Below are 27,724 nucleotides of genomic sequence, written 5' to 3' on the forward strand. Positions count from 1 at the left end.
GTGCATATAACGTGGTCACTGTGCACGCTGCCGATTGGTGGAGAGAGTTTAGATGTGTGTCTTCTGTTGTTGTTGTTGATGATTCCGATAAAAAACTTCAAGTTTTGAATAATGTGACATTTTAGGAAGTTTTTAGGGAAATATAAAATTGCAACATTGGGCCAAGTTGGAAATATTTCATTTTACTCGCTTGAGTGTTGATATAGTGACTCCAATAAAACAAGGTGATGCACTTTAAGGAGAGGTTGTGTGAGTTCATGGTATAATAGCCACAGCTGTTTGCACATTTACTATCCAGTAGCATTGTGAGGCTCAAAAACAGGAGGTATTGACTATGTAAATGTATTCATACATGTGTTCTTACATGCTGTAACTTTACAACAGGGGGCTTTACAGAGTGATGGTCTGTGGGGAGATGCTGTTCCATCTACATCCAGTGTGAACCTAGTCTAGTTGAAGTTTGGCATTTTTGCTGTAAAAATCATTTATTTCCCCGCAGCTTTTCTAATCTACCTCTGCTCACCACGCTTTATTCCTGCTGCTGCAGTCGGTCACACACGGCTGCACAGAGCAGGTTGCGTTTCATTTATTTTGTATATTTCATCCAAAACCCTGTTTCAAAATCAGTGCAGTATGAAATAAAAGTATAATAAGCTCATTAGAAAAGTACACAGGAGAATTAAGAGGAGATATTGAGAGCAGACTCAGCCTGGAGGCCTGAGTCAGAACCCACATCCCGCTCTGCAGGCTGATCACATATTCATACGGCGCACCGAGTGATAAGTGATGAACTAATGACACGGAATCTGTGACCATTCCAGCCGCGTCGCCCAGGTCAGTTCACAACCGGCTTGTAACTGTCACCGTCTGCTCGAGCTGCTGCCTGTGATTTAGCTCAGGCCCCTCGCAAGCGGCCATGACACTCGAGTGTGGGATAAAGGACGTGAAGAGGCTCCCGCTCGCCGCGCCAGGAGGGGGTCATCCTGGCTGCTCCTCCACACCTGTCTGCCATCAAACATGGAAATCACCCTGCTTACCCGTGACTGTTGCATATTCCATGAGAAAACATTGTGCTGCACTTCATCGCATTGCAAAGTGGGTTATAAATACAAATTGTTGCACAACAACCGCACCAAAAAAACTCTTTTTTTTATCTCAACTCTAAGCCCAGGAGAAAATGAGGTTGATACGCAGCCTCCGCTGCAATAACCCATTCACTTATTGAACCACAGCAGCTGGATACACTCTCAGCCTGCGGGCTTAAACGAAAAAGCAGAGCACGGTTGCTTGATTGAATGGGTTTGTAATGCAAGCCAAATAGGTTTGTTCTAATGGGAATCAGCCTCGTGACGGTGCAGAGGCTTACAGCAGCACTATAACAGCGGCGAGCAGCGGTGGCAAACACCCCATCCCGCTTTGATTGGCTGCGAGAGGCACCAGCAACACTAAGGGGTTGCTGTGTTTACTAATAGTCGTTTTACTGGGGTAATATTCAATGAGCCTTAACTTTAGAAATCACAGTGTCTCTGAGACAAGCGCTGTGTTTGCATGGGTGTGTGTGTGCAGTGTGTGGCCGACTGTGCCCGTTCACTTGCTTTTACTACGTCATAAAAGTCTCAAGTGTCTCCACTGTGACAGCGCTTTTAAAATTACACGTTCTGCCATTGTGCCCTCGAGCTAAACACTGACCTGAATATACCTGAATACAACCAGAGACCCAGAGAGGAGGAACAACCGCCCTCATCCACTGTGGTTTCAGAAAGTATCCAGACTGCACCGTTCTCACATGTTATGTTGCAGCCTTGAATTAAAGAGCTTCAACACAAAACTAAACCTTCGACTTAAATTCGTTCAATTTATTTGCCCACAATTCAATCTACAACTAGAAACCTTCCTCCAAGGTCCAACGTCCTTTTGTGAAATTACATTTAAATTCACTAGATCCCGATTTTTTGCACCAAATATCCCATGTTCATAAATATCAGTCCCCAAAATATATATAAATCAATGAACATGCTTAAAAACACCCGATCGCGCTATGTTATAGAAAGTGGGGAATAAAAAAAACCTAGGTATTCCCCCTAATCTGCACCAAAATGTTATGAGTTCTTCCTTGGGTCATGTCCCCTCCTTCTTCCAGGTTTGGTGGTAATCCGTTCAGTTGTTATTGTGTAATCCTGCTTACAAACCAACAAACATACAAACCACCAGCCAAAAAAACGACAGCAGTAACATAACCGTGTTGGTGGAGGTAGTTTATACCCCATGAAAGTTTATTTAAAAATTGTACTCAAATGTAAAAACTGAAATATTCCATAAATGTATTGAAACTCTTTGCTCAGCACTAGTTGAAGCGCCTTTGATGTCGATTACACCCTCAAGTCTTCTTCTGTAAAACACGACAAGCTTCACACACCTGGATTTGGGGATTTTCCGCCGTCCCTCTCTGCAGATCCTCTCGGGCTCTGTCAGGTTGGACGGTCAGTGAGCAGCCATTTTCTCCTCAGAGATGTTTCGATTAGGTGTGAGTCGGGGCTCTGGGTGCGTCACTCAGCCTTGTCCTGTGCTCCGAGTCATTGTCCTGCTGGAAGTTGAACCTTTAGCCCAGTTTAGGTCCTGAGTGCCCTGGTTTTCAAAAAGGATATCACTGTGCTTTGTTATTAGGCAGGTGATGAGTCCTGGTTTTATCCAAACACGACCCTTAGGACTGAATCAATTCTGGGATCATCAGACCAGAGGAGGAAGTTTCTAACAGTCTCAGAATCCTTCAGGTGCTTTCATGAGTCTTTCACTGAGTAGAGATTTCCATCTGGGTATAATCACCAGGATCTCTAGAGCTCAGCCACAGTGACCTTCTGAATCTACCAAGGCCCTTCTCCCCTTTGGCCATTTCAGCAGGGTGTCTACATCTAGGATCAGTCCTGGTCGTTCCAAACATCTTCCATTAAAGAATTATGAAGGCCCTGGCCGGTGCCAGGATTTTTTCTCCTTCATAACACACACGTCCAAAAGCACAATAAAAGTGCTTTTATTCCAAATGCTTAACAAAACAACTGCGTTATTGTAATAATGGTTCAGCAAAAAAAGTCTAATCGCAAAATCTGAAATTAAATCAAGAATATCCAAAGTTGCCTGAATACTTTCTGAAAGCAGCGACTTATTACCTGTTCTCATTTGTCCAATATTCCATACTGAGGTCACTTGACAACAACTGGAGGGGATCCATGACAACTAAGCAACATCATCTACTGAAGAAGACCATTATGTGGTCGAAAGCTTCAGAAAGACGAAGGACATCAGCCTTTTTGTTGAGCATCTTTTATGCCAAACTCATCCTTCAAGCATGTTCTTATTGTGATGAATAATCCATACGACACACCACAGACTAAACAGCCCTACTTTCCATTGCACTGACATAGAGTTAGAAATACTGCGTGAACACCCAGCTCTCTGTTATGTGCCTCAGGGGGTGGAGCAGCTCCTACACTCTACGTGCCGAAGTGTCCTTGGGCAACACACTGAACCTCAACTTGCCCCTGACGACTGTTTCTTCAGAGTGTGAATGGTCTGTGATAGAAGAAGTGTTGCGTATAGCAGCTCTGTTTGAACGGCTGGATCTGACTGGTGGATAGGATTAGAGAAGCTGTGTATAAATGCAGATCATTTCGCCTGATTAGCCAAACACCAGCACTGACACGGTGCAGAGCTGATCTGAGGGCTGGGCTGAGGGCCGGTGATACATTCACATCTGCAGGGACCTTATGTCAGTCATGTACCGACACGTCTATTTGTGTCGTGTGAAAGGACGTCTGTGTGCGTCTGAATGTGTTCTGCCTCATGTTTTGTGTTGATTGTCGGCTCCGAACATGCATCAGCCTCCTAACGACCTGATTCCTCAGCCTCTCTGCACCCACACGGACAGGGAATCACTCCGAGTCCTCGAGTATCGATCTGAGCACCACTGACACGTTTCAAACAACTTTGACTGTCATGCAGCAATTCATCCTGACAGGCTCAGACAGATGTGTGTCAGGTTTCTCGTGCTCGTGTAAATGCAGATTACAACCCCCCCCCCCCCCCCCCCCCCCCCTTTTCCCTCTCCACACAGAGGCTGTATTTTCCTCGGCTGGAAAACAAACACAAAGCAGTGGAAAGCTCTGAATTTATTCATTACCATCTCTCACCCTGACAAAGTGGAGTAAAGCTGGACTAATGATGGGGCAGAATGTAAATGGGGAAACTAGTCTGCTGGGAGCAGCACGGCTGATCTATGAGTTTGCATGTGTTTTGCAACCTAATATAGCTTAGATAAGCAGACATTTTCCTAGGGACGCAGTTACAGCATAAAGAAGAGCATTAGGAAGCCAGGGCTGTCTGTCTCTCTCTCTCTGTGTGTGTGTGTGTGTGTGTGTGTGTGTGTGTGTGTGTGTGTGTGACACCGAGCCTGCCAAATGTGATTTATTTACACAAAGGAGAATATATGAAAACTATGATGAATGAGAGCGGGGAATAGCAAAAATTTTGTGCCAGCTCCTGATCCTCAAATTTACCTCCGAGCACATGTTTGATCCCTTATGGGAACAAATATTATTGCTAATTTTAATTTTCGCTCAGCTCTCGTCTGACGCGTGAAATAAGAGACACCAAGTTAAAACACCTCTAAATGTCCCAGTTTACAGTCTCCTGTAACGTTGGTGCTGGTATCTGACGCAGCTATAGGTAAATGAATACATATAAAACCTTAAGTATGTCTAAGAAGCACAGTCAAGCTGTGTTCTTCAGCATTTTCATTGGACGACAGCTTTCCAAACTTAGAACCACTGTAGTTTTTAAAGGGGAATCAGTGTTTGAGCAAAGACTTAAATCATCATCACAGCTCATTTTTGGCTCTGAGCTTGGTGGAGCTGTTTCCTCTGGAGGCAGCTTCATTAAAACACCGACACATTTAGTCAGACTGGACAGCAAATCACCTGGACAACAATTTTCTACATCTGACAGAAACTCTGCTTTTAAAATGAGACTCTCCTCTTTGAAAAGGATGTTGGAGAGATAACAGTACTGTTTCTTCAGAGGATGAGTGCCGAGCAAAAAATGCCAAAACTCTCGTAAGATTTTATTTATTTTTTATTTTATTTTATGAGGGAAGAAGAGTACCTAGCGGTTGATTCAGTTTTTTTCTCCCTCTTCTCTTTGAATTTTCCAGGCTGCCGTACAAAGACACACCAAAAATGTGTTTTTAAAGAGGAGGACTTGTGTTGTTCATCTGACACACAAAGTTCCAGCTTAAGGTGCAAGAAGCACATTTCCTCTTTAGCTTGGGAAGTGACATGTTTATTTTCAGATTTCAAAGTACAACGAGGTCCAGGAACGCTGAACTGTAGATCAAACCCATTGTTTATCTCCAATATTCAGAGGGAAAAGTTTTTAAAATATCAACAATTATAAAGAGTTTGATGTGTCTGTGATGGTGTCTACTCTTCTGGTCCAGGAAGCCGGGGATCATGGGTAATATCCACTGTTCAGACAAGACTCTTTAAGAGCATGATGAATGAATATTAAGACCCACGTCACATTATCTCTCAAACTACAGTCAGAGACAATCCATGGTCCCACAACCAAGCCGAGTGACATAGTGAAATGCCATGAACTCTGTCATCAGTTCCATGTTTGTCTTTTTTGTAGTTTTATGACAGTTTACTAAAATCTGAATCAATGAGTAAGAACGACAACACACAGAGATATTGCAAACTGTGCAGGCCGCCAGCAGCATTAAACGAACAGTAACGCAATCAAGAGCATATTTAAGACTCAAGTCAATAATACTTTAAAATATTTAGGTTTAGTTTTCTCTCCACATGAAAAACACCATGTATCAGCACCTGTTGCTCAGTAATAGCTGCATACTGTTACTTTAAGTAAATCTGTAAATATATTATTTCATTCTAAGTACTGTAAACAACAGAGTACCGAAACAGTCATTATCAAAAAAAGAAAAAACAGGGCAGTGTATGCAAATTCAACATTATATCAAATAATTTGTTTTTCATTGATTACATGTTTATGTACAATATATGTCTGTTTCTGATTTATTTAATAAGTAATAGAGAACAGAAAAGGATGATTACAGTGTGTGCGCTGGCTGGTAGTTTGGTGAGTGAAGTTAGCTCAGTTAGGATGATACAAGTGTACGAGCTTCATCACCAGTGTTTTGTTAACGTAGCAACTGCAGAACTGATGTTTACAACACACAGACCCTGGACCAGTCTCTGGTCTGAGCAAACAGGGACACACTTATCTCCAAGTGTTTCATTTAATCATTAATAAACTGGAAATGTTGGAGGAAAATCAATCAAATTTTATTTGTATAAACCATATTCACAAATCACAATTTGCCTCCAGGTCTAACGTGAAATAAAAAAATGAAATAGGAATGTTTACTTTGGAAAAACAGCCAATAAATAAGTGTGAAGAGATAAATAAAAGGGAAAATATAATAATACAAATATAATCCTTTCTATTTTTCGATTTACATTAATTAATTTTATCAACTGATTGGCGGTGAATAAATAAAATAAAAAGCTTTTTGACCTTTGGATATAGTTGAAAGTTTAATTTCTCAGTAGGCTTCATTTTAATGTTATTTACCTCAGTTGTATGTAACATTTGACTCTGTTCTGTCGGTGTCTGTGCTCCACATCCACCAGCATGTTCAGTGATGTTAGGATCTTTGTTTTGTCACGTTAACACTGTGCAACTTACCTTTCTGAAGAGCTGCACAGAGTCTCCAAGCATTCTGCTCGAGACTATGTACAAGTTCAAGAAATGTTTACACAGCAGGTGCTGTGTTTACCTCACTGAAGTCAGGCAGCAAATTAAAGGAGGACGTTTCTCTCTGGTGTGGCTTAAGGTTGTTCTCTCTGATGAGGGATTTTAGAAGAAATGCTAAAGATACACCAGTGGGAATAGCTGGAGTTTCTCTGCTGTTTCAAAGCAAACACTTCACTCTGAAATGGAGGGGACATCAATTGTGCCTACAAAAACAGGCCGTTAGTTGCATGGGGATTTATTCATAGTGCATATACTTATTTTGCATTTCATAAAAAATAGACATCCATGTGTATATATACTGCATGTAACAAAACAAAACAAAAAATTCATCAATACATTAAAAAAACGTGGTAAAAAACAAGATGTCACATTTTCATTATAGAGACAAGCCAGAATGTTAGTGTTAAAAAACATTGCATATTCTTTAAAAGGCACCAGAGTTCTGTTTGTGCAGAGTTAAGGCCTTTGCACATCGACTGCAACGCAAACAGCAAATAATATTGAGACGAACTTCAACGCCCCTGATTAAGATTAAGCAAGATATGATATATCAAATAAAATATGATTAAAAAAAAAAACTCGCCACCGTAAAAGCAAGATGGGATCAACATCAAGCGATGAAGCACAGGTGCTGATTTCACCTGATGAAGTGTTTCAGGGGCGTAAGCTGAACCACAGCTGGACATGTTTCCTGACGCCCATTGCACAGTTTGAAGAGAAGCTGATGCAGAGATGTTTATTAAAACTTTTTAATTAGACGTATATTTGTAAAAAGTCCCTGCTGTGCACATCTGGTCCATTCACTTTCTTCCACAGGAGCTGGGTCACTTGCTTCTTGATCTTGGCTTCAAGTCAGCTACATCCTCATATCTGTCTAACTCCAGAAATCTCTGTCCGCCTGTGGCTCGCATATCTCATAAACATTTATCTCATCGCCTTTACACCTGGCATGTGTGTTCTCAAGGTCCAAAGGAAGGGCGGTGTCGAATTTGGTGCTATTCGGACACGGGATAGGTTCAATTCTCTTTGAACAAACAGACGACCAGCGCTTTGTAGCAGCTTCAGGTGGAACTGTGACAGCAAGACATTCACGACAACCGATTATCCAGTTCAGGGTTCTGAGTCGAACTTCACTGAACTTTGAATAAAGAGGTGAACAGCTCTTTGTCCAGCAGCGGTGGTTTCTGGGTTCTGTGGACTGAGTCCTGTAGTCGGTCTTTATTCACCGGGGCACAATGACTGCAGGTCACTTTAACAGTTCCAGAAAGAAAACCAGCATCACCACAGACCAAGCAAACAGCCCAATCTAAACAGGCAGGTTTAGAACGGCCACTCTACTACTCCTTTAAAAGACAAAAATAACTGTGAGCAGTGGCTCAGGTCAAATATATTAAATACATTTAATAGAGGAGGAAGTTGCTGTTCTTCTACTACTGCTTCAAAATATGACACGATCACCAAAATGCATTCTGATTGGTTAGATTTGTTAATAAGAAAAGCAAAACCTCTGAGAAATTTAAATGTGGAAACTTGCATCGAGTCTTCGAAGTTCGGGAAAAAGTACAAAAATATTAGTAATATGCAAATGCATCCTTAGAAAAATAGGCATTTTGTGTGCAAAGGCCTTAACTGTGTCCAAATCATTTGAGCATAAACACATAATAAGAGGAGTACAGTTTGGTTTACAAGATATAAAATAGCTGTTGAGTTAAAATGTTGTAAAAAATGGGGGGGGGGGAATGTAACAGTGAAATGATTTTGGTTGAAACCCATTAAATAACTTCACTTCAGGGTCTTATAAATAAAAACACTTGATAGTAGTTCCTCTTTTACAGTGTGCAAAAACATCTCCTCCTTCAAAGTGTGTGTGAAATCTCTCAGTCGCTCCTCTGCTCTCGAGCACCTTCAGTGTTCACCTGCTTGAGGTAGTCGAGGAGGATTAGTGTCGCGTGCGAGGCCCAGAGTCCAGTCGGGTCGGTTCTGGATGAGCACTGGGCAGGTACAGTCAGCTGTGCGCGTCGCTGTGTGTCCACGTTCCAACAGATCGAGATAAAGGTTCACTTGAGGTTGAGCTAATCTGTGAGTGGTCTGGCCCCGTTGACTACAGAGCCGTCCAGGTCCGAACTGGTCAGGCGTTTTTGAGGAGCTGCGGCAGAGAGGGGACGGTGGAAGGAAGCCGAAAGAAAAGAGAGAAAGAACATTACATCCCCCAGCGTGTCAATCACCCAGTCTGAAACTTAACTGCAGAAGTAAAACAGTCCTTGCTATGAATCTTCTACCTCCATGTTTAGCACAACCTCTAACTGTTGCTGCTAAAGTCGAATAAGTATGATAACTGTATAGTCTGTTAACACTGGTGTCAAACAGCCGTCAATATGTTGGGACACCGTCATTCTTAGAGGTCAAACAGACACAAAGGCACAGGAAGTACACTGTGCAAATATCTGTAAGCTGCTTAGTGAAGAAGAACTAAAAGTCTGAGGCAGTGACACACACACACACACACACACACACACGCACGCACGCACACACACAGAATTAATGGAAGGTTTAATAAGTTGCGTTGTGTGTACCATGGTGAAATATATCTCATATTATTATGTACAGAATTTCCCAACTTGAGCTTTGAGGATATGATGTGAGCTGCAGGAACATACGTACCCGACTAAAACTGCCGCTAAACTGTCGTCATTACCGTTTCCAGTACAAACCATTTAACAATACATTTTCAACTTATCAAGCAATGCACAAAACCATGACTGCCATCAAACCACCCGGTAGACGAGCTGTCAGAACACAGGTTTCGCAGCTTCAATACATAAGTACTCACACAGAGTGTCAGACCTCAGCGAGCTGCTGAGGAAGGTGCCAGGGCCTTTGATGCTGGAAGAAAGAGCAGCAAGTTTCAGGCTCCTGGTCGTGGCATCCAGCTTCTCGTCCTGGAAGACAAGTGGACACAGTGACAAGACTAAACAACAACAACAGACGGCCACACTATAGCAGAGCTGCGAGGCTGTGATGCACGTTAACAAAAAAGCTGAATATGTAATGAAGTAGAGCAAACTTATCAAGGTGAATGGAGAAATGTCTCCTCAGCACTTTTATTGGAAGAGATGTGTTGGTAAATGTGTGTTGGATCCTTTTTTTAGTTGAACTCTACTGACTGATCAGCTCCAAATGTTAATTATCTGGAAATGCTCTCTATAAACAACCCCTTGCTCACAGCTATACCAGTGCTTGTTAGTTTCAGATCTTTACTAGTGGTGGATCTGGCCTGAGGATGGTGCCAGCATACCTGCTGGCCGTTGCCATTTTGATTTGTTTGATTACTTTCACGTCATGTGAGGAAGAAAAAAATGTTTTTGTGGAAATCTATGAAGAGACAATTTAGATGAAACACAGTGAAAACATCACTAGGATTATTTTATATTCAATTTCTGTCAATAGATCCCTTTCACCTAAATCGTACACACTGAACCTTTAATTTTACAATGTCAAATATCCATAGTAAATGTGTCACTGGTGTTTATATGTGCGTTTCTCTATATTGAACGTTGTAGTTCTAATGGTGAGGACGGGGGCAACAATCTCTACTGGCTTCCACTGTTAGATATCCACAAGAAACAAAAACCATGAGCTCCTTTGTGGCCTCAGGTTCAAAGACAGCTCCCTCCTGCATAACCAGATAAGGCTTTGACCCACCCACCCACCCACCCACACACCCACACACACACACACACACACACGGAGATGCATGTAAACTGAGATAAACAACCAATTTGGTGGAATTCAGTTACTGTTCCACACTATATCCCCAGGTGTGGACAGCTCTATGTGTATCAGAGATGTCTTTATGGTACTGCACTTCAAAGAGCACACACACTACACACATTCAATGTACTGTAAAATCAGAGTTGTGGGGCAAATCTTGTCATCCCCAAAAAGGGTGTTTGGACATCCAAAGTGTTCCACGGATTAATGTTCAGTTGAGGAGAGTGATTTGTGAAGTGGGTGCACCCGTGTATGATAAAAGCTTCTCGTACAGACATTTATTTGCTTGTAAACATGCAGGCTAAAGTGTCCCAGTCTGAGCGGATATCTCTAAAGATTTTGTGATTCTGTTTCAAGCCTTGCCAAGTCACTGCTGAAATTTTGACACGTGACAGATTTTTTTATCTTGTGTATTTAGATCAGCAACATCACAGATGTCCTGGGATTTCCAGCAAAAGCATCAACCAAAAAAAAACACAAACCCCTGTTTGAATAGAGCTTTTGAAATTCAAACAGAGAACCACTATTGTGCTGGGCTGTTTGTTGTTGTTTGCATTGCTGAGTCTCATCAAGATGGAAGTCTCTTAAAGAGATTCCAGCCATCGTTTTTCCTTAAACAAACCCCGGGTGGGCAACAGCTATTAAGCTAATGCAATCGTCACTTACCATTCGACGCGGGAGTCATTTGGCAAACCAAGAGGGTAATCTGGCAGATTAAAACCATTTAAAAAGTGAGTGTATGGCTGTTTTGGGGAGGCTGCATACTGCTAATGGCAGCTGTCAGCAATGATGCCTCGATGTCTCCCTTGACTGCTCTATAGCACAGAAGATGACTGCGGGGATTAAGAGTGACATTCATCTGTTGTTCGACTCTATGTTTGTGCCACTTCTCTGGCTTGTCTCACTCTGTCCATCCACGACGCCATTACCAGCGAGTGAAGTCAGTCATTTATTCATATAGTCGTATATTAGGTGCGGTACACACATTGGCACCAGTGTGGGCGAGCTAGACTCACAAATGGCTCTCGACGCCAGGATGTCCTCGTCCAAACGGCTGCTGTTTGAACAAAGCTGTGCAATTAGGGACTGAAATGGAAAAAGGTGTAGGTTGTTGTTTGCGAGTACGAGCTCTTGTAAGGCATTATAAAGCTGGTTGTCTGCGTGGGTGTGTGTGTGTTTGTGTCATACTCTGTACTCTTGGATTTCGCGTTTGGACTCGTCCAGCTGCTGCTGCAGGTCCCAGACGATCTCTTTGTATTTGGTGTATCGCTGCTCGACCATCTCCCTCTGCCGCTGTGACTCCTGAAGGCACAAAATGGAGACCGTGTCATCATAACCGACCAGACGCAAAACCCAACAGACCAATACTCGGATTATAGGAAAATGTGTCAGGGTACGCATTCAAAGTCTGTTCCTCTGGTTTGCTTCATTATGTTGATTAGATCTCTTACTGATTTCATGATTTACTCTACCTGAGGTTGGTGATTTAAAGGAAAAGAAAATAGAGTTGATGTGAAAGCATATAAAATCAATAAGAAATGTTACCAGTGAACCCACCTCTAAATCTTTGAAATTGTCCATCAGACATTGTTTTTCAGGAATCGACTCCAGGTGATCGAGAGCTATTCTTGTGTTCTGGAAATGATACATAAAAATTCTGTTATTTCACACAATATTAGGTGTTGATTTGTTTGATCTTGATATCTAGTCATTTAAATGTGTAAAAAGAAATACAAACATGATTAACTGTATTGATTTCTCTGATTAAATATATTTACAATGTGTGTACTTGTGCCAAAATCTGGAAATTATTCTTTCATTTGAAAGAAAAAAATATTTAAAGCATAAGATTGTGGATCATAGGCCCTAGATACTGTTTTAATGCAATGTTTTTCAATATAAATGCCCTAAATTATCTTAAATAAAAGAAATCAATCATAATCATAAATTATTATGTAGGTGAGAAGCAGATGGCACCAGACACTAAAACAGTAAATGGAGGATGATACATGGATAAATACTGGAGCATCCCTTTTCTTTAACACCTCAAAGTTAATGGAGATAAAGATGATGCTACTCAGTGGTGTGCTGGAGGCATCTCAGTGACAGACATGATGTCATAGTGCCTCGTTAATTCTGTTAAAACGCAATCAGCATGCTGTTGGATGAACAAATGACTCAATTCTATTCATCTCTCCACTGTAGGTTTCAATAGGCTTCACATTCCCATTCACGTAGAGCATTTAAGCGTCAAAGAACGTAGTTGTTAGGAGGCGTTATGCTGATTGCTGCACTGAATGGCACACATACATACAGTACATACTGGAGGATGCCCAGCTCTCACCCTGAGAGGAGGATGGGTCGATGCGTGCTGTCGCTTTGCAGTTGTGGTAAGCAGAAATGATTTGACTTGATGGCGGTCTGAGCTATTTCCTCCTCTTTCTCACAATGGCTAATTAAGGATTGAAGTGGTCAAGCGCAACGTATAATTGTGATTGATAGACAGCATGCGTTAGACAGCTTCATTTATTTATTTATTTTCAAGGGAATAAAAAGCGCCTGGATCAATATAACCTTTCAGTTGTGCTGAGTAATTTGGGGCTGACATGTAATAGCTGATTAAGGATGTTAGTGGTGGACATTAACCGTTTGGGCGGTGTGGTCAATACTGTATTATCAGTACAGCTCCTTTCTTAACTCTGTCAGTAAGAGTTATAATGATTAACAGAGGTCTAAGTCTTGACTAAAGCGATCATTTCCAAGCCTGTGCTGTGCATCGTCCTGTGTTTGCTGCTTAACAAACAGCTTTAGGTCAACCTGCTGACATAGCTTCATTAAATCAGACTGAAAGCCAACATGACTTAGAGTATCAAGTCCTGCTCTAGTAGTTTAGGACACTCCCTAAAATTCCTTGCTCCTAAAAATTACACAGTATTTCCAATTGATTATCGAGACTGTGGCAGCCCGCCCCACTTCATTGTGAACTCTTACACTTCTCATAATAACATAAGAGATCTTTAACTCGGTGTGTGCTTGCGCTATGGTTCATAAAGTTTTTACCGTCCACACAGATGGTCAAACATCATAGATCTTTCACTCTTTACTCTGTGTACCTGTCACTCTGAATCTGATGATTCACAAAACAACAACTATTATTATTTTGATATGAATATTTGCTGCTATCATTAATAACATATTTACATCCATAATTAACACTCTTATTGTTTTCATTATAACAGACAAGTGTTCCTGGTCTCTCTCCTCTTCCCCCTATCTCTCTCCTCTCTTCCCCATTTTTCTCTGCTCACCCCAACCGGTCGAGGCAGATGGTCGCCCACACTGAGTCTGGTTCTGCCAGAGGATTCTTCCAGTTAATGAGGGAGTTTTTTAAAGTGCATTGTGGGAGCTGTTGGGTTTCTCTATAATAGTTAAGGTCTTGACCTTCTATGTAAAGTGCCTTGAGATAATGTATATTATGATTTGGCACTATACAAATAAAATTGAATTGATGAAACACCTGTTACCTCCATAGATTGAATTAATGCTGTCGGAAATGCTGATTACAAGTTCCAAAAAATTCAAAAAAATTGCCCTAATGGGCTTAAAATGGCTTAAATGTAACTCTACACTTTCCTTACTCATTTCATGACTGGGATCTATGAATATGCTAATGTGGCCCCACCCTCACAGCTCACCTGCAGCCGAGGAGCCTTTTCCTGCTACTGAGCTCCACCCACAAGTTGACAGGATTGGTTCATTAAGTTTAAGGGGGAAATACTCTGCCATGGCGCTAACTGATTATTTCCCTCAAATTATGTCTTTTATCATAAAAAAAAGGCACAAAGGGAGACATTTCTAAACATTTCAGGTCACCGCATAACTCTAAATTAACTGAAATAACTTGTTTTTCTTTCCAAACAATGAAATCTTACCATCTCTACATCCAAAATACGGTCCTGTAAAAAGACACAAACACATGGATATCACTTTGTATGCAAATACAAACAAAGAAAGACCAGATGCTAACAAAATGAGCTCGTAGTTGTTGCAAGACAGTGAGTCCAGGTAACTGCTCAAAATGGTGGATTAGCAGAGAGAAACCCAGCCTAGTGTGTGTGGGAGAAAAGTGACAGCCGAGAGGAATAGTGTTCCAACAAATGGGTAACAAGGGAGAGAAATGCACGGGCTAGTGAGAGTCTGGAGCACACAACAGGCTTCTTAACACAATCACTGACACACGCACACACAAAGACAAACTGCTCTCGCCGCTCATCCAGCTCCTGACTGATGTTCCCTCTCTAACGATACATAAGTGATGCTATGCCTCTTATCTGCCACTCAAACGCACACCTGCACTCCCTCCCCCAACCGGCTGCCTCAACCTCTTCTGCCTGTAATGTGTTGATGGTTTGTAACAAGGGTACTTTCTTTTCCTCTGCCCGCCCCCCACAACTGTTATTTTTTTTCAAACTCGTCTGCATCCCTCACTATCTGTCTTCCCTCGCTACATCTCTCTCTCCTCATCCTTCATAATTAAAAGCTCGGCTTGGTCTAAGAGGGCTGATTAATTACACACAAGCTCTGGCAGGTGCCATTGTGCAGCCACAGATGGGACCCTGCGAACCAATCCACACAAATATGTGCACGCTCAAGCAGGCAGAGAAGCCCGATTGGAAACTCTGATTGCTTAGCAGACATTTCAGTGTGTGTGTGTCTGTGTGTGTGTGTGTGTGTGTGTGTGTGTGTGTGTGTGTGTGTGTGTGTGTGTGTGTGTGTGTGCGTGCTTGTGTTTTGCTGTTTAATGTCGAGTAAAGGGCCACTGAGACGCTGGGGGCCAGTCCGCTGCAGACTAGGTGAATTGGTGGCCGGCCAAGTGTAGATGCTGCAGTTCTGAAAGACAGAGACGAGGCCTCTGGTGGCTTTTAAACTCCAAGGCCTCGTGTCTGCAGTAATTAGCTACTTGTTCAAGCAAGGCTGCAGGGAGTCTGTCAGGCCCACGGCTGTGTGCTGCTGTTTGTAGCAGCGTATCACAGAAATCAGACGACCGAAGGCCAGCAGTTACTCAAAAACAACCAAATGGATATGCAAAGAAGAAAAAGAATTTGGAGCCAAAATGGTGTATAAACAAAAACAGAACCAGCTGTCGTGCCATTGAAATTAGGCCACATAATAAAAAAAATCTACGACCTAAAGTGCAGGTTAACAAATGCAGACAAATGGATTAGTTAAGACAAATGAGTCTGACCTGTAGGCTCCTCATTTCTTCCTCCTTCCTGCGACTCCTCTCCAACAGCTCTGAAATGAGAGAACTGTGTAAGAAAAGAGGTTGCTGACGATGAAGTAATTTGGGATAACAGAAGAGAATTCCGAGTCCAATTAAAAAGTAGGGTTAGTGATATGTTAATAAAACAATGCATATGTTAAATGATCGGAATGCATTGCTGGCTATATTTAACCTTTTGAAAATGTGTTCCATCTATGGCAGGTGTCATGTATACTTTTAATACACAATTATAGAACAGTCAGTCACTCATTCAACACCTTACAGACGTTACAGATTTTCCAATGTGAGATCTTGCTGCTCTTCTTTGACCTGAGTGACAGTGGTGGAGATAGTAAAGTGATAGTGTGGGGTTTTCAAGTGTTCTTTTAACGGTCATTTCACCTCATCAACCTCATCTTGGGCTTTAGGGAACAGTGATTTGATCACTAATGGGCAGACTGTGGTTCAGATCCAGACAAAGACTCTGTCCTATCTGGACCTATAAACTATAAATAATCAAGAATTGTCAAATTTTGACAGATCTGATCCAGCTTGTTTTACAGCAGTGGTTTAGCGGCCCCTGAAACGCATAGACCAATTGCATGCACTGTGAATCATCTCACATGATGCCTCTCAGCCAATCAAATCAGTGAACTCTGACAAGCAATGCGATCAGAGTTCAGTTCAATAACAGTATGAGGTTTTTTTATGATGGCTCAGGAGGTAGGGAGGGTCATCCACTAAACCAGAAGGTGGTTTGATCAAAGGCTGCATTCCAAGCAACACACTGAACTGTAAATTTCCCCTGACGGCTCTGCTGGCAGTGTGTGAATGGTATGTGATAGAAAAACGTGATCTGTATTGAACCACTGTATGAATGTGTGCGTGAATTGATGACTATGACTTGTACTGTAAAGCCCTTTGAGTCGTCGACAAGACCAGAGAAGCTTTATCTAGCTACAGTCCATTTATGTCTCATTTGTGAGATGCCGTATGTGATTGTTAAAAGCAGCAATTTTATACAACGCTACACCATTCCAGTGAGAATTCTTGACAAGACAACCTAGAGCTAACTGAACAAGAGCAGTGGGGGTGGGGTATAAGAGGAATTGAAAAGCAGGTGATAAAGCTGTTCAACTCTTAAAATGAGCTTAAATTGTTATAAAATTGCTTGGGACTGTGAGGGGAAAATTAAAAACAACAAACAAAAAGAACGAAAGGTTTATTCAATTATTTTCTTAAATGTGAAATTAAATTTGTTTTTATTTTTTACTAGATGTGAAAAGAGATTATTTTTTTATCAAATTTCTAACCTAAGGTCAATGTGAAAACTGACAATCCAAATTGTTAAAATATTGTTGCATTGTACTCTCTTTGATTTCTCAGTAAGTTGTTGACACATCTAATACTTCAATATATATTGCCCTGAATCATAATACTGGTTAGACATTATGATGCTCCGGACCTTTGGTTGAGGAATTTCTTTTTCAACTGGACCCTTTCTGAATTTTAATTGAATACCCCAGTGCTAGTGGATGATTTTTATTTATTGCGGGCAACAAAATGTTTTATTCACAATTACTGGTTTGCGAATTCTATTCATGAAGTCGAGTAACCAATATCTACTGTAAATAATTGTGCCAACTGCAACAAACATTTATAACGATTACAAACACTTCTCAGCCAGTGAGAACTGAACATCAAACGTATCTCTATCATAATGTAAGAAGCTCTCCACTGACACATACCTGTACACAGTAATACAATCATCTCATTTGAAAGCATTAAGGCCTAACGGTCTATAAACCTCCTCCAAAGGTATTGCTAAAATTGCACTTCTGACTGCCTCGCCCGATGTCTGGTAATGAATTCTCTAGTTCAATATCCAATTACCTGGGGACGACTGAATCTCCTCCTCATCAAGCATGTGTGCATGTAAACACATATACATCTCACTACACTGGCAAACCTACTTGATAGAAACACTTGGAAAAACCTCCGGTGTCTCAAGCCGTTGCTTCTAGCCTGTGAAAACACACCTTGAAGTCAGGAGAAGAGAGGTGATGTGGTGGTGGTCTGCTGCTGCTGCCAAAGTGCTAATCTCAGACTTAAACCCAGTAACATCTAACCAACGGTTGGTCCTATGATGCTAGAGGGAAGACACTACACATCCCAATGATGAATGATCATACCACGATTCTGCTTGATGTTAAAAGAGTTTGGCAATTTTAGTTTGTATCTTGTATGTATTAATAGCTTTTCATCTTAAGAGTAATTTGGTGTAGTAACGTTCAACAATTATATCGAAGCCGAACATGATTTCCGCTGTTGTGGTAAACATTGCTTTTTTTAAAAATCAAGACATCGTTGGTTTCATTCAGACTTGTGGCTTCTACATACAGCATACAACAATTGCATAGCTTGTGGTAAGTATACCTTGGATTGTTACAATATTATGGAAACATATTTTATAAGGAAACACAAATAGTATTAAAAAAATTGTAGAACTGAGAACAAAACAATCCGTTGTGATGGGTAAATTTGCCACACTGCGTAGTTGTAAATGCGTAGTGTCATTACTGCTCCTCATACTGCGACTATTCACGCACGGCAGGGATTGGGAAGTCGTGTGTTGCTCTGCAGTAATACAACCAGTGAATCAGTGAGCAGCAACACTGCGGGGAAGCCATATTAAAAAACGGCGATAAAATCTTAATTCCCACGCCTTTAATTCAGATAACCAGATCTCGCAGCTGCTGTGACACACAGATTACTCATAGGTCTAATTACTGAGAGAGCCATATCAGTGCTTCCGCCTGCACAGAAGACAGACAAGGAAACTTCTGTCAAATGGTAAACTGGCTCAACTGCTGTATCCAGAAAGGGTCTGGAGATGAGGCTGTATACTTAGATTGCTTACAGTGCAATGTCTCACCACTGTAGTCAAAGACATACAGTGAAATAATGAGCAGCTGACTGTTTTTCGCTGCAGAGGTCTTCCTTCTCTCGTCTCCCCTCTAACTATGACTCCCTCTATTGTCTTTGTGTTACTTTTAACTTTCTTTCTCTCTGTCAATGCAGCGAAAATTAGGCCCATTTCCATGAGTTGTTCAGAGGACGTGCTAAAAACAGCTTCCAGCCCTTGAGAAGAGATTCAGTCAGAAATTGGACAGGAAAAACAAGCCCATTTCCCAAAGACGTTTCAAATTTCATGCACATTAAGATGCTTTCTCAAACATTTGTAATCGTAAACAGACGATGCAGAGGCACAGACAGCCATTTCCACATGTGTCCGTTACAACACAGCACACAGGCACTACAAGGTAACAAAACCCTTCAGTGATATGAAGGTACGCAATTAGTTGCTGCTCTTGATGAAATAGTAAAGGAAATAGAAGGGCTGTAACGATTCTCGAACCTAAACCGAAACCGTAGTCCAGACGTCCACGGTTACGGTTCGTGATACGGGAAGACAGAACTGCGACACGTCTCCCTGCCCAACCCCACACGCTGCCACAGCAGCAGGTGCAGCCTGTTGTGTGTGTGTGTGCATATGTGTCCAATCACAATCCAATCAAAACCCATCCTAATCTGAACCAACACAGAAGTGACTAGTAGCTTCAGAGTAATGGGTGTGGATGTCGGAGAGGATCATCTGTTATACCTTTACAAAACTGCATTGTAAAGTCTGCGTGTTGAATAACAGTCGGATCGGTTATTCCCTGTGGAGTTTCCCTGGAGCTGCTGGTCGGCTTATGCCTGACTTACTGACCGACTTGACCATAGACGGTACCATGGGTGCTCTGTACATATTGTATATATGAACGCTGTTGTTGTAGCAACACGGACGCATCTCTTTCTGTTTACTGAGATTTACTGAGTTGTTGGTTTATGAAGATCTGCAGTAAAACTCGGAAAAGATTATCTGTTTTTTGTTGTTTGAACTGGATTGAACTGACTCAACTTTGGACGTTAAGACTGTGGGAGACGGACACACCCCCTCACTGAAAAACCGAGGTCCGAACCTAACCGTGAATTCGGCGTGTCGTTATAGCCCAAGGAGATAGTGAGGAAACATTAGGAGCTTGCTATGGAAAATATTCAGACCATTTAACAATCATAAATTCAACAGACAGTGAAGCCAAAGGATTTCTTATCCAAAGTTGTTTTTGGTCAGGTATTAGCTGCCTATTTAAGACTAGAGCCTGCTTAGTCTCATCTGATGCTGCTGTGTGACAGATTGTAAAGAGCGTGGGTATGTGACTCACTGACATGCTCTGATGACGTCAGTAGCACGAAAAAAAAAAACACCTGGCACATACACAGACCCAAATCATACCCAGTGTTCTCACTTGCTTCCTATGACCCAGTTCAGAGTCAGACCAGGTATTACCATCCGTCCTGAGTGATCCGAACACAACTGGTCAGCGCTAAGTACATTTGTGAATGCACCCAAATGCGTCACTGAATGTGTCCTGAGATCCGATTACTGGGACGCATTGGGGCACATTCTTTTTCGACGTATGATCGCATAAAGGGCCCTGGGCGACATATAAAGTACTCAGCTGACATTTACAATCTGCTAATGTCTAACCATACACTTCTCAGTGTCCATATGTGGATTTGTTTGTAGCCACAATATCAACACTTGATACTTTTCTCAAATTGGCTAAATTTGTCTTCATAGCTTCACACATTCATTCGTTCAGCACCTCCTCACTCTGCTGCCTCTCTTTCTCTCTGCCATCATCAACACTGTCAACACGGTGACAAAACTCACACTGGATGAAAACCGCATTGTATTATCTACACAAACACAACTGACGTACGGGTTTATTTGAATATACAGAGGGGAAGTGAGATCCAATAACAAGAGGTCACAGGAGACACATTCAGGATGCATTTTAATAACAGGTGTGAACAGATGAATTCAGCGCTGTCCACTTGGGATCGGATCTCTCAGGATTGAAGATATTACCAGGTCTTAACAGGGCCTATGAGTGCATGAAATCAGTGTAATGGTATTTATCTTATTAAATACTATTTGTGTACCTTTCTTTTCAGTGCTCAGGGAGTGAAGCAGCTTCTCTTGTTGGTCCAGTCGCTGCAAGAGAGCATCATGTTCTGAGTCCCGGCTCTGCGTGAGGGCCTTCAACTGATCCCGGGTCTGCTGATGCTGCTTCCTCAGGCGCTGTTCTCTTCCGACACGTTCCCGCACCTCTTCACACAGCCAGCGAAGCTTTGTCTGGTTGGATAAAGTAAATACACGGTCAGCAAAGATTGTATTTGAGTTTGGATGGGTTGTTACATTCACTGGAAAGGAGAAGTCTCTGATTTAAGTATTTAAGTTCACAGGTTCCACCTTGAGAGTCTGCATTTCAGGCCCATCTGATAATAAAAATTTTCTTTATATATATATATATAGAGCTCCCATTAATTTTCTCAGGTTGAAGTCTGCATGCTAATCAATGCAAAAGACCTCACATAGGAACTTAATTAAGCCCCCAAAACTGTCAGATAGAAAGAAATTCACAAGGGAATTCTGTTTTCCCTTTAAAGTTAAACTGCTTCATAAAAAAGAATCACATTTTAATTCCCCTTCTATTTAAGAACAGAAACACACACACACAGTCATATAGGTCCATTTAAGGGACATTCCATAGATTACATAAACCGGCATTCATGTCCTGTAGACTTAATAACTCACTCTGACCTTAACTACTGACCCATAAATGAGCTTTCCCCCCCAATGATAAACACAGCTTTCAGCCATCTGTTTTAATGCTGTGCCAATATTTCATTCAACAAGTTGTTACAGCCGAGAAAAATAGGTGTTTAAATGTGTATTCTAACTGTGCTCTGTAAGCCTGTAAATCATGCCTAGATTTTACCAACATAAAAACTCTTAACCCAGGGAGCTAATTATCTCTCATGTTCTCTGCTGTTTTAGTTTTGTAAATGTGCAGTCTTATGAAAGCACGTCTGACAGGAGATATACATTATGGTGATAAACACGGTGAATTGTGCAAACACATTTTAACACAGCATCGTGCATCACAGCCACAGCCGTAATTACATGTTTCTTTTGTACACAGCACTTTTGCAACACCAACAGGGGGCCAGATTTCTGCTGGAAAGAGGCCAGGTAGCAATTATTATTGCAAAAGAGAGAAAGACAGTGACAGGAAGGCATTGAATTAAAACTGCATGTCATAATTTCATCAATTCAAAAGAGCCGTAGTTAACTAGGATGCTGGCTGAGAGGGAAACTGCTCAAACACCGTGCGACTGAACCTCAGGTGAAAATTACAGTCGACCTAACTCTTGCAACCCTGGACACCAGAGTTTCATTGTAATCAGCTAGTGAAAGTGGTCACCTCAACAATCAATCATCTTTTTCTGAGAGAATATACTACAGTGTTGATTTATGTTAATAATATGTACTTTCAAGTTTGCAAAGACCAAAACATTGATTGAAAACATTTCATGCTTTTGTTTTTCATTTATATTCTATACGGTGTCCATGATAATAGTGTAACTAATTATTCTCTCCATTATACCATTCATAATTAACAGAAATCCCGTGTAAAGAATTCAGCAGTGCTGCATGTCATGATCATACCTTTGACTCGGCAAGCCAGTGATGGGGGTCTTTTACTAATCCAGGTTTCTGTGAGATTGCCTGTTAAAACAGGAAAGAGATATCAATGCAAATGTGAGCTCATCTGCCTTTGTTAGTAAGCTACACAAAATCCTGTTCAAAAAATGTCTACAAGGCAACAGAATGCAAATCTAAGAGAATTTTAAGTCTGGATTTTATGGAAGTAGGAAAAACAAACGGAAAGAACGGATGGACAAACAACAAGATAACAATCAGAAATACAGCCTCCTGTCAAACCCCGAACGTTTGTGAAGAACGATTTCTGCCAATTTAAATTGGTGTGTGTGTGTGTGTTAAACACCCTATGACACTAAGCACTGGAGCTTGCGTGTGTGTGTGCGTGTATGTATGTCATAAAAATGAGCTTGGGGAGTAGGTTCCATCCCTCCCAATCAAGCTTGTCAGTATCAGCAAGAGAAGCTGACTCCTAATGACTGTTGACACTCACACACACCCACACACATAAAAAAAAAAAACACACTCTTCAGACAAAAAGACAGATACACAGATAAACAGTCACATAACTAGATGAAACTCAGTTGGGAGCACATCTCTGCCAAAGATGAAAATGTTAAGATGTGCCAACTACAAACATGATTTATTTTTAACCTAAGGTTAATAATCTCTTCCAGAGATAAATAAAGAGCATCGTCTTTCAGCTCGAGAGCAGGACTTGGCACTCAAATAGCCCCTGCTTGTGCTTGGATTTGCTCTGCTTTTGCTCAAAATGTGCACTTGCACTCAGATATTTTGTTGCTCGGACAGATTTTCTGTCAGCTCTTCTCCTGAAGCTCACTGCTTCTGTGCGAAATGTCTGCGGTTGGATTGTTTGTTGTTGAACAACTCGTGGAGCAGGAGTCTAGCAGATCCAGGGCTGGACAATTGTATTCGTCAACACTACAGCTGTCTTTCTATTGGTTGGGGAATTTGGACTGAAAATAAATCCAAGAGCAAAGGAGAAATCAGAGAGCAGACGTTTCACCTATGCACAGAGGCAGCGTGAGTGCAAGGAGAAGCAAAAAGTCCAAGCAACAAAATATCTGAGTACACACACACACAGTTTGAGCACAGATTCAAGTAGAATTTGAATGTGGGGCTTACGGACACTTAGATGACACAACACGAACAGTATGGAGGCATGTTATGTTATTTTTCTGTTTTGTTTTTTTTTACGTTTGAAGAATCTGTCATTTACTTCAATTGTATTGGAGTTGGCTGCAACACTGTTTACTCCTGAAACTCAAAAAGTGTTTTGTGGAATCAAACACTTCACCCGGCACAACATCGGCATAGTGGTGAGTGGATAATGAGTGAATTTAAATTTTTCTGCAGGGAAATATCCCTTTAAGCCCAGTCCGCTGTGATTGGCCAGCTGGCACGCCAGACCAGCCGCTAGGTGTGCTTTATGCATATATGGATGATGTCACATGGCATGTGACAGACAAACAGCAATGAAAACATAACCTCTGTGGTGGAGGTAATAATCTATACCACACACACGCACACACACACACGCGTAATATATATCATTTAGGGCACAGTGTCAAAGCACAAAGATAATGTTAACATACTGAAGATAAGCAGATGTAAAGTTCACCAATGTATGTTTTAGTTTAACCTACTATCATAAAACTTGCTAATTAGCACATGTTAAAATTAACAGGCGAAGTATTGGGAAAAATGTAAAATGTTTACCTAATAGTGATTTAAGATTAAAATAATTAATCCTGAATTGTAATAATTGGTTATAACATAATTGTTATAAAAATCCAATCCTTCAAGACATTTCAGTCAAAACTACAAATGTGAGCCTCATACCAGCACGGGAGGAAAAGTTAGGGGATCACCAGAACTATTTACGATTCATCATCTGGAAATGTCTGAAAAAATGTTGTACCAATCCATCTCGTAGATGTTGAGGTACTTCACAGACTAAGTGATAATTCTGCCTTGCAGGTGGCACCACAGGAAAAATCAGGGGACCATCAGACACGCACACAGTACACGTGCACAAGCTCGCACACAGCCATGTACAAAGTTTACAAAAAAGTACAACTGTTTTTCAAGTACACCTTTGTGGCAAGGTGTTTACGCATGATCAGCCGACACTGAAAGCAGACAGCAGGATTTCCACCCCCCCCTCGACCCTTTCTGTCCTATGCCATGGTAAACACATCATCGCTGCTCTGGTGTCAGGCAAAATTTTAAACCCGTCACTCAAATCCAGATCCAAGCAAAAACAAATTTCCCAAGATGTTGCAGAGGCAGCTCAAAGTACAGCAGCAATGGAGTGCTGCTGTGCCGAAGTTCCCATCTCTGGGAGAGTACAACCACATGGCAGAGTGTGCAGCGGTGTGGGAGGATAAAACATGCCTCTATGCCTCTCGCTCACACTCCCTTTATTCTTTCCCCGAGCCTTCAAAAGGTGGCTCGGTGCCGTGGCAGACAAAAAGGAGGTGAAACTGCAGAAAAACCGAGCAAGTAGGCTGCGAGTTAAAAGTGTTGTCTGTGAGGTTGAAGTGAAAGAAATGCCACTATTTCTTCAGCAGCACTGCCGGGGAAATCCGAGTTTCTGCCACTGCTAATTTAAACGTGTGCTTGCGTGGTTCATGTGTCTCTTTCCGAATGAGAGTAAATCTGTGACTGGGTGTCTTTGGTTACAGTTTGTTTGCTTCACCTCACGCTGTGAAAAAGGTAAAGATAGCAGAGTTTAGAGAGAAGCAAAAAGCAGAGATGTTACAACTAACTGCAGGTGGAGAGGACACAGGAGACAGATACTGTATTCTCACTGAGGCATTTCACTTCATCAAACAGCTTAAAGAGAACGGAGACAGGAAGATCTAAAGAGAAACAATATAAAATGACAAATGTCCCAGGCTGGATTTAAAGACACAACTCTGCCATTACATTGTGTGCACTTGTTAGAGCCAGCTGTGCCCAGGAGAAGCAGATGTGCAACGGAAGTAGGTCACAACTGAGGGACGGGTACAGCAAGGTATCCTTAGAGGAGGTACAAAAAGGCTAAGCACTTACATTAAAAATACATGTCAAAGAGAAGATTTGTTTCTTGAATAAAGTCATGTATATTATCTAACTAGGTTAACTATTTACAGTCCTCTGCTGACTTGCAGAGGGCACTGTTGGAAACCCAGTTCGGCCTGGGTCTCTCTGTGTGGGGTGTGCGTGGGTTTTCTTCAGGTTACTCCGGCTTCCTCCCACAGTCCAAAGACATGCGGATTGGGGTTCTGTTAATTGGAGTCTGTGATAAACTGGTGACCTGTCCAGAATGTACGCCACCTCTCGCCCAATGTCAGCTGGGATTGGCTCCCACTCCCCCTTCGACCCTCAGAGGATAAGCGTGCGCATGTGTGTATGTGTGTATGTGTGTATGTATGTGTGTGTGTGTGTGTATGTATGTATGTATGTATGTATGTATGTATGTATGTATGTATGTATGTATGTATGTATGTATGTATTTATTGAGGGATGGATAGATGGATGGATTTTATATATATAAAGATTCCAGAAATCTCTGTCTGTCTTATTATATGTATGTATTGTATGTGGTTGTTGCTGTAACCGTGTTCACAACAATGGCAATGACAACTGATTCCCCAGTTTCGACTTCTGCGTATTGAGTCGAGCTTCACTGAACCTGAACTAAAGCTGCAGTGGTCCAAGTTCAGGGTTCTGCAAACTAAGTCTAGCCGCTGGTATTTACCTTCGCAATTCCTGCATGTCACTTTTACAGTTTCCAAAAGAAAGCTACAGCCAGCATTATCCCAGTCCAAGCAAACAGCCCATTCCTCTTAACTGATTTACCAACATGCACTAAATTCCCAGTCTTAATCTCTTGTATGACAGTGCACTGATCGTAATAAGTTTAACTTTTAACTTTTAACTGGTGCTGTACTGCTCTACAACTTCTTGCATTAATGCCTCTGAAGAGAAATAAGGAAGAAGAGCATCACAGGGTAATTGAAACCTAATACACCCTTTAACTGTTAATGATTCCACCCATTAGGCCAATCGCTAGCAAGTTTGACTTCTTTTCAACATGACAGATTACAGATCAGGCGAGGCGTTGGCTCGCATGTCTGGCTGTTGCACTGCTGGACCAGATTGGGAAATCTATAAGAGCAGATAAGAGCTGCCTGGGTTCATTAGCCTGGAGCAGCAGAGGAAAACAAGCTTCAAGCAAAGTTGGGGCATAAACGTGTTTGTATGCATGCGTGTGTGTGTGTGTGTGTGTGTGTGTGTGTGTGTGTATGTACAGTGCGTTTATTAGAGTGAAAAGATGTGGGTTATTTCCAGAAGGCACTATAGAAACTTTACTGTGCATAATAGGCATTTTATTATAGACCTTATTTAAATTTGTATTTAATCGCCTTCTTGAGATCTATTATTCGAGAGAAAATAAATATTAGTAACGACATAACTACACACCCAGTATACAAAAACAACCCAAAAAGGAATAGTAATAGTTGGAATAGTAAACATTCACCCATTAAATAGCCACAGGCGAGGACAGGAAGAGAACAGGGCACACGAGAAAGGCATTTCCAGGGGATGTTTTGCCATGATTCAGTCCAAACAAGGACACAGTATGTATTAGAATGTACAGTAGCACAGTTACCTAAAGTCAACTGAAGCATGATTTACATTATAAACATACTATACTCAAAGATTTGCATCTTCAGGAACAACACAAAATAGCAAAACATTTCTGACACCAGTGGCCAGAGTGATTTTAATTCCGCCTGTCTGTACAGAAACAGACAAACATAAATAAACATCTATTTAAACTAATCTTCCTTCAGAAACATGTTACTGCAGTTAGAGACAATCATATCCTGATTTTTATTCTGCAATTTCATCTTCACCACATAAAAATAACAAACAATATTAACCCACTAAGATGAAAATACTTTAAATCGTCAGTAGAGGCGTCCAGTTGATGCAGCCTTCATCGCACCACATACACACAGTACAGTGTGTAAGATAAGCATTCGTTCTGAGGGTGCATGCATGTGTGTGGGTTGCATAGAAGGAAAGTTTGCATATTATTTGGCGAGGACTGGCTTGGTGAGCAGAGGGGCTTACAGACACTTAACATGTTGGACACTCAACACCAGACAAAGTAGTTTCCGGTTAGTTTATCTGCTGCTGCTTCTTCTCTACTGTGGCTTCACTTCACTGTC

General features: G+C 41.5%; 1 protein-coding gene across 2 annotated transcripts in view; it reads right to left on the reverse strand.

Moving 5' to 3' along the window:
• Positions 1 to 7,422: 7,422 nt before the first annotated feature.
• Positions 7,423 to 27,724, reverse strand: part of LOC117758473 (centrosomal protein of 128 kDa-like) — a 39,656-nt gene continuing 19,354 nt past the window's right edge. The window contains exons 18-25 of one of the 2 annotated variants that reach the window (XM_034580180.1): positions 22,485 to 22,544; positions 20,915 to 21,107; positions 15,845 to 15,894; positions 14,532 to 14,555; positions 12,157 to 12,234; positions 11,788 to 11,901; positions 9,659 to 9,767; positions 7,423 to 8,974 (exon numbers count right to left, since the gene is read on the reverse strand). In XM_034580180.1, the coding sequence (XP_034436071.1) occupies positions 8,901 to 8,974; positions 9,659 to 9,767; positions 11,788 to 11,901; positions 12,157 to 12,234; positions 14,532 to 14,555; positions 15,845 to 15,894; positions 20,915 to 21,107; positions 22,485 to 22,544 (702 nt within the window). In that variant the 3' untranslated portion in view covers positions 7,423 to 8,900. The remainder of the gene's footprint in view (positions 8,975 to 9,658; positions 9,768 to 11,787; positions 11,902 to 12,156; positions 12,235 to 14,531; positions 14,556 to 15,844; positions 15,895 to 20,914; positions 21,108 to 22,484; positions 22,545 to 27,724) is intronic. The other variant, XM_034580179.1, reaches the window with a different exon arrangement.

This window comes from Hippoglossus hippoglossus, chromosome 24, assembly GCF_009819705.1.
Source record: "Hippoglossus hippoglossus isolate fHipHip1 chromosome 24, fHipHip1.pri, whole genome shotgun sequence".
NCBI classification, from domain to species: Eukaryota; Metazoa; Chordata; class Actinopteri; order Pleuronectiformes; family Pleuronectidae; genus Hippoglossus; species Hippoglossus hippoglossus.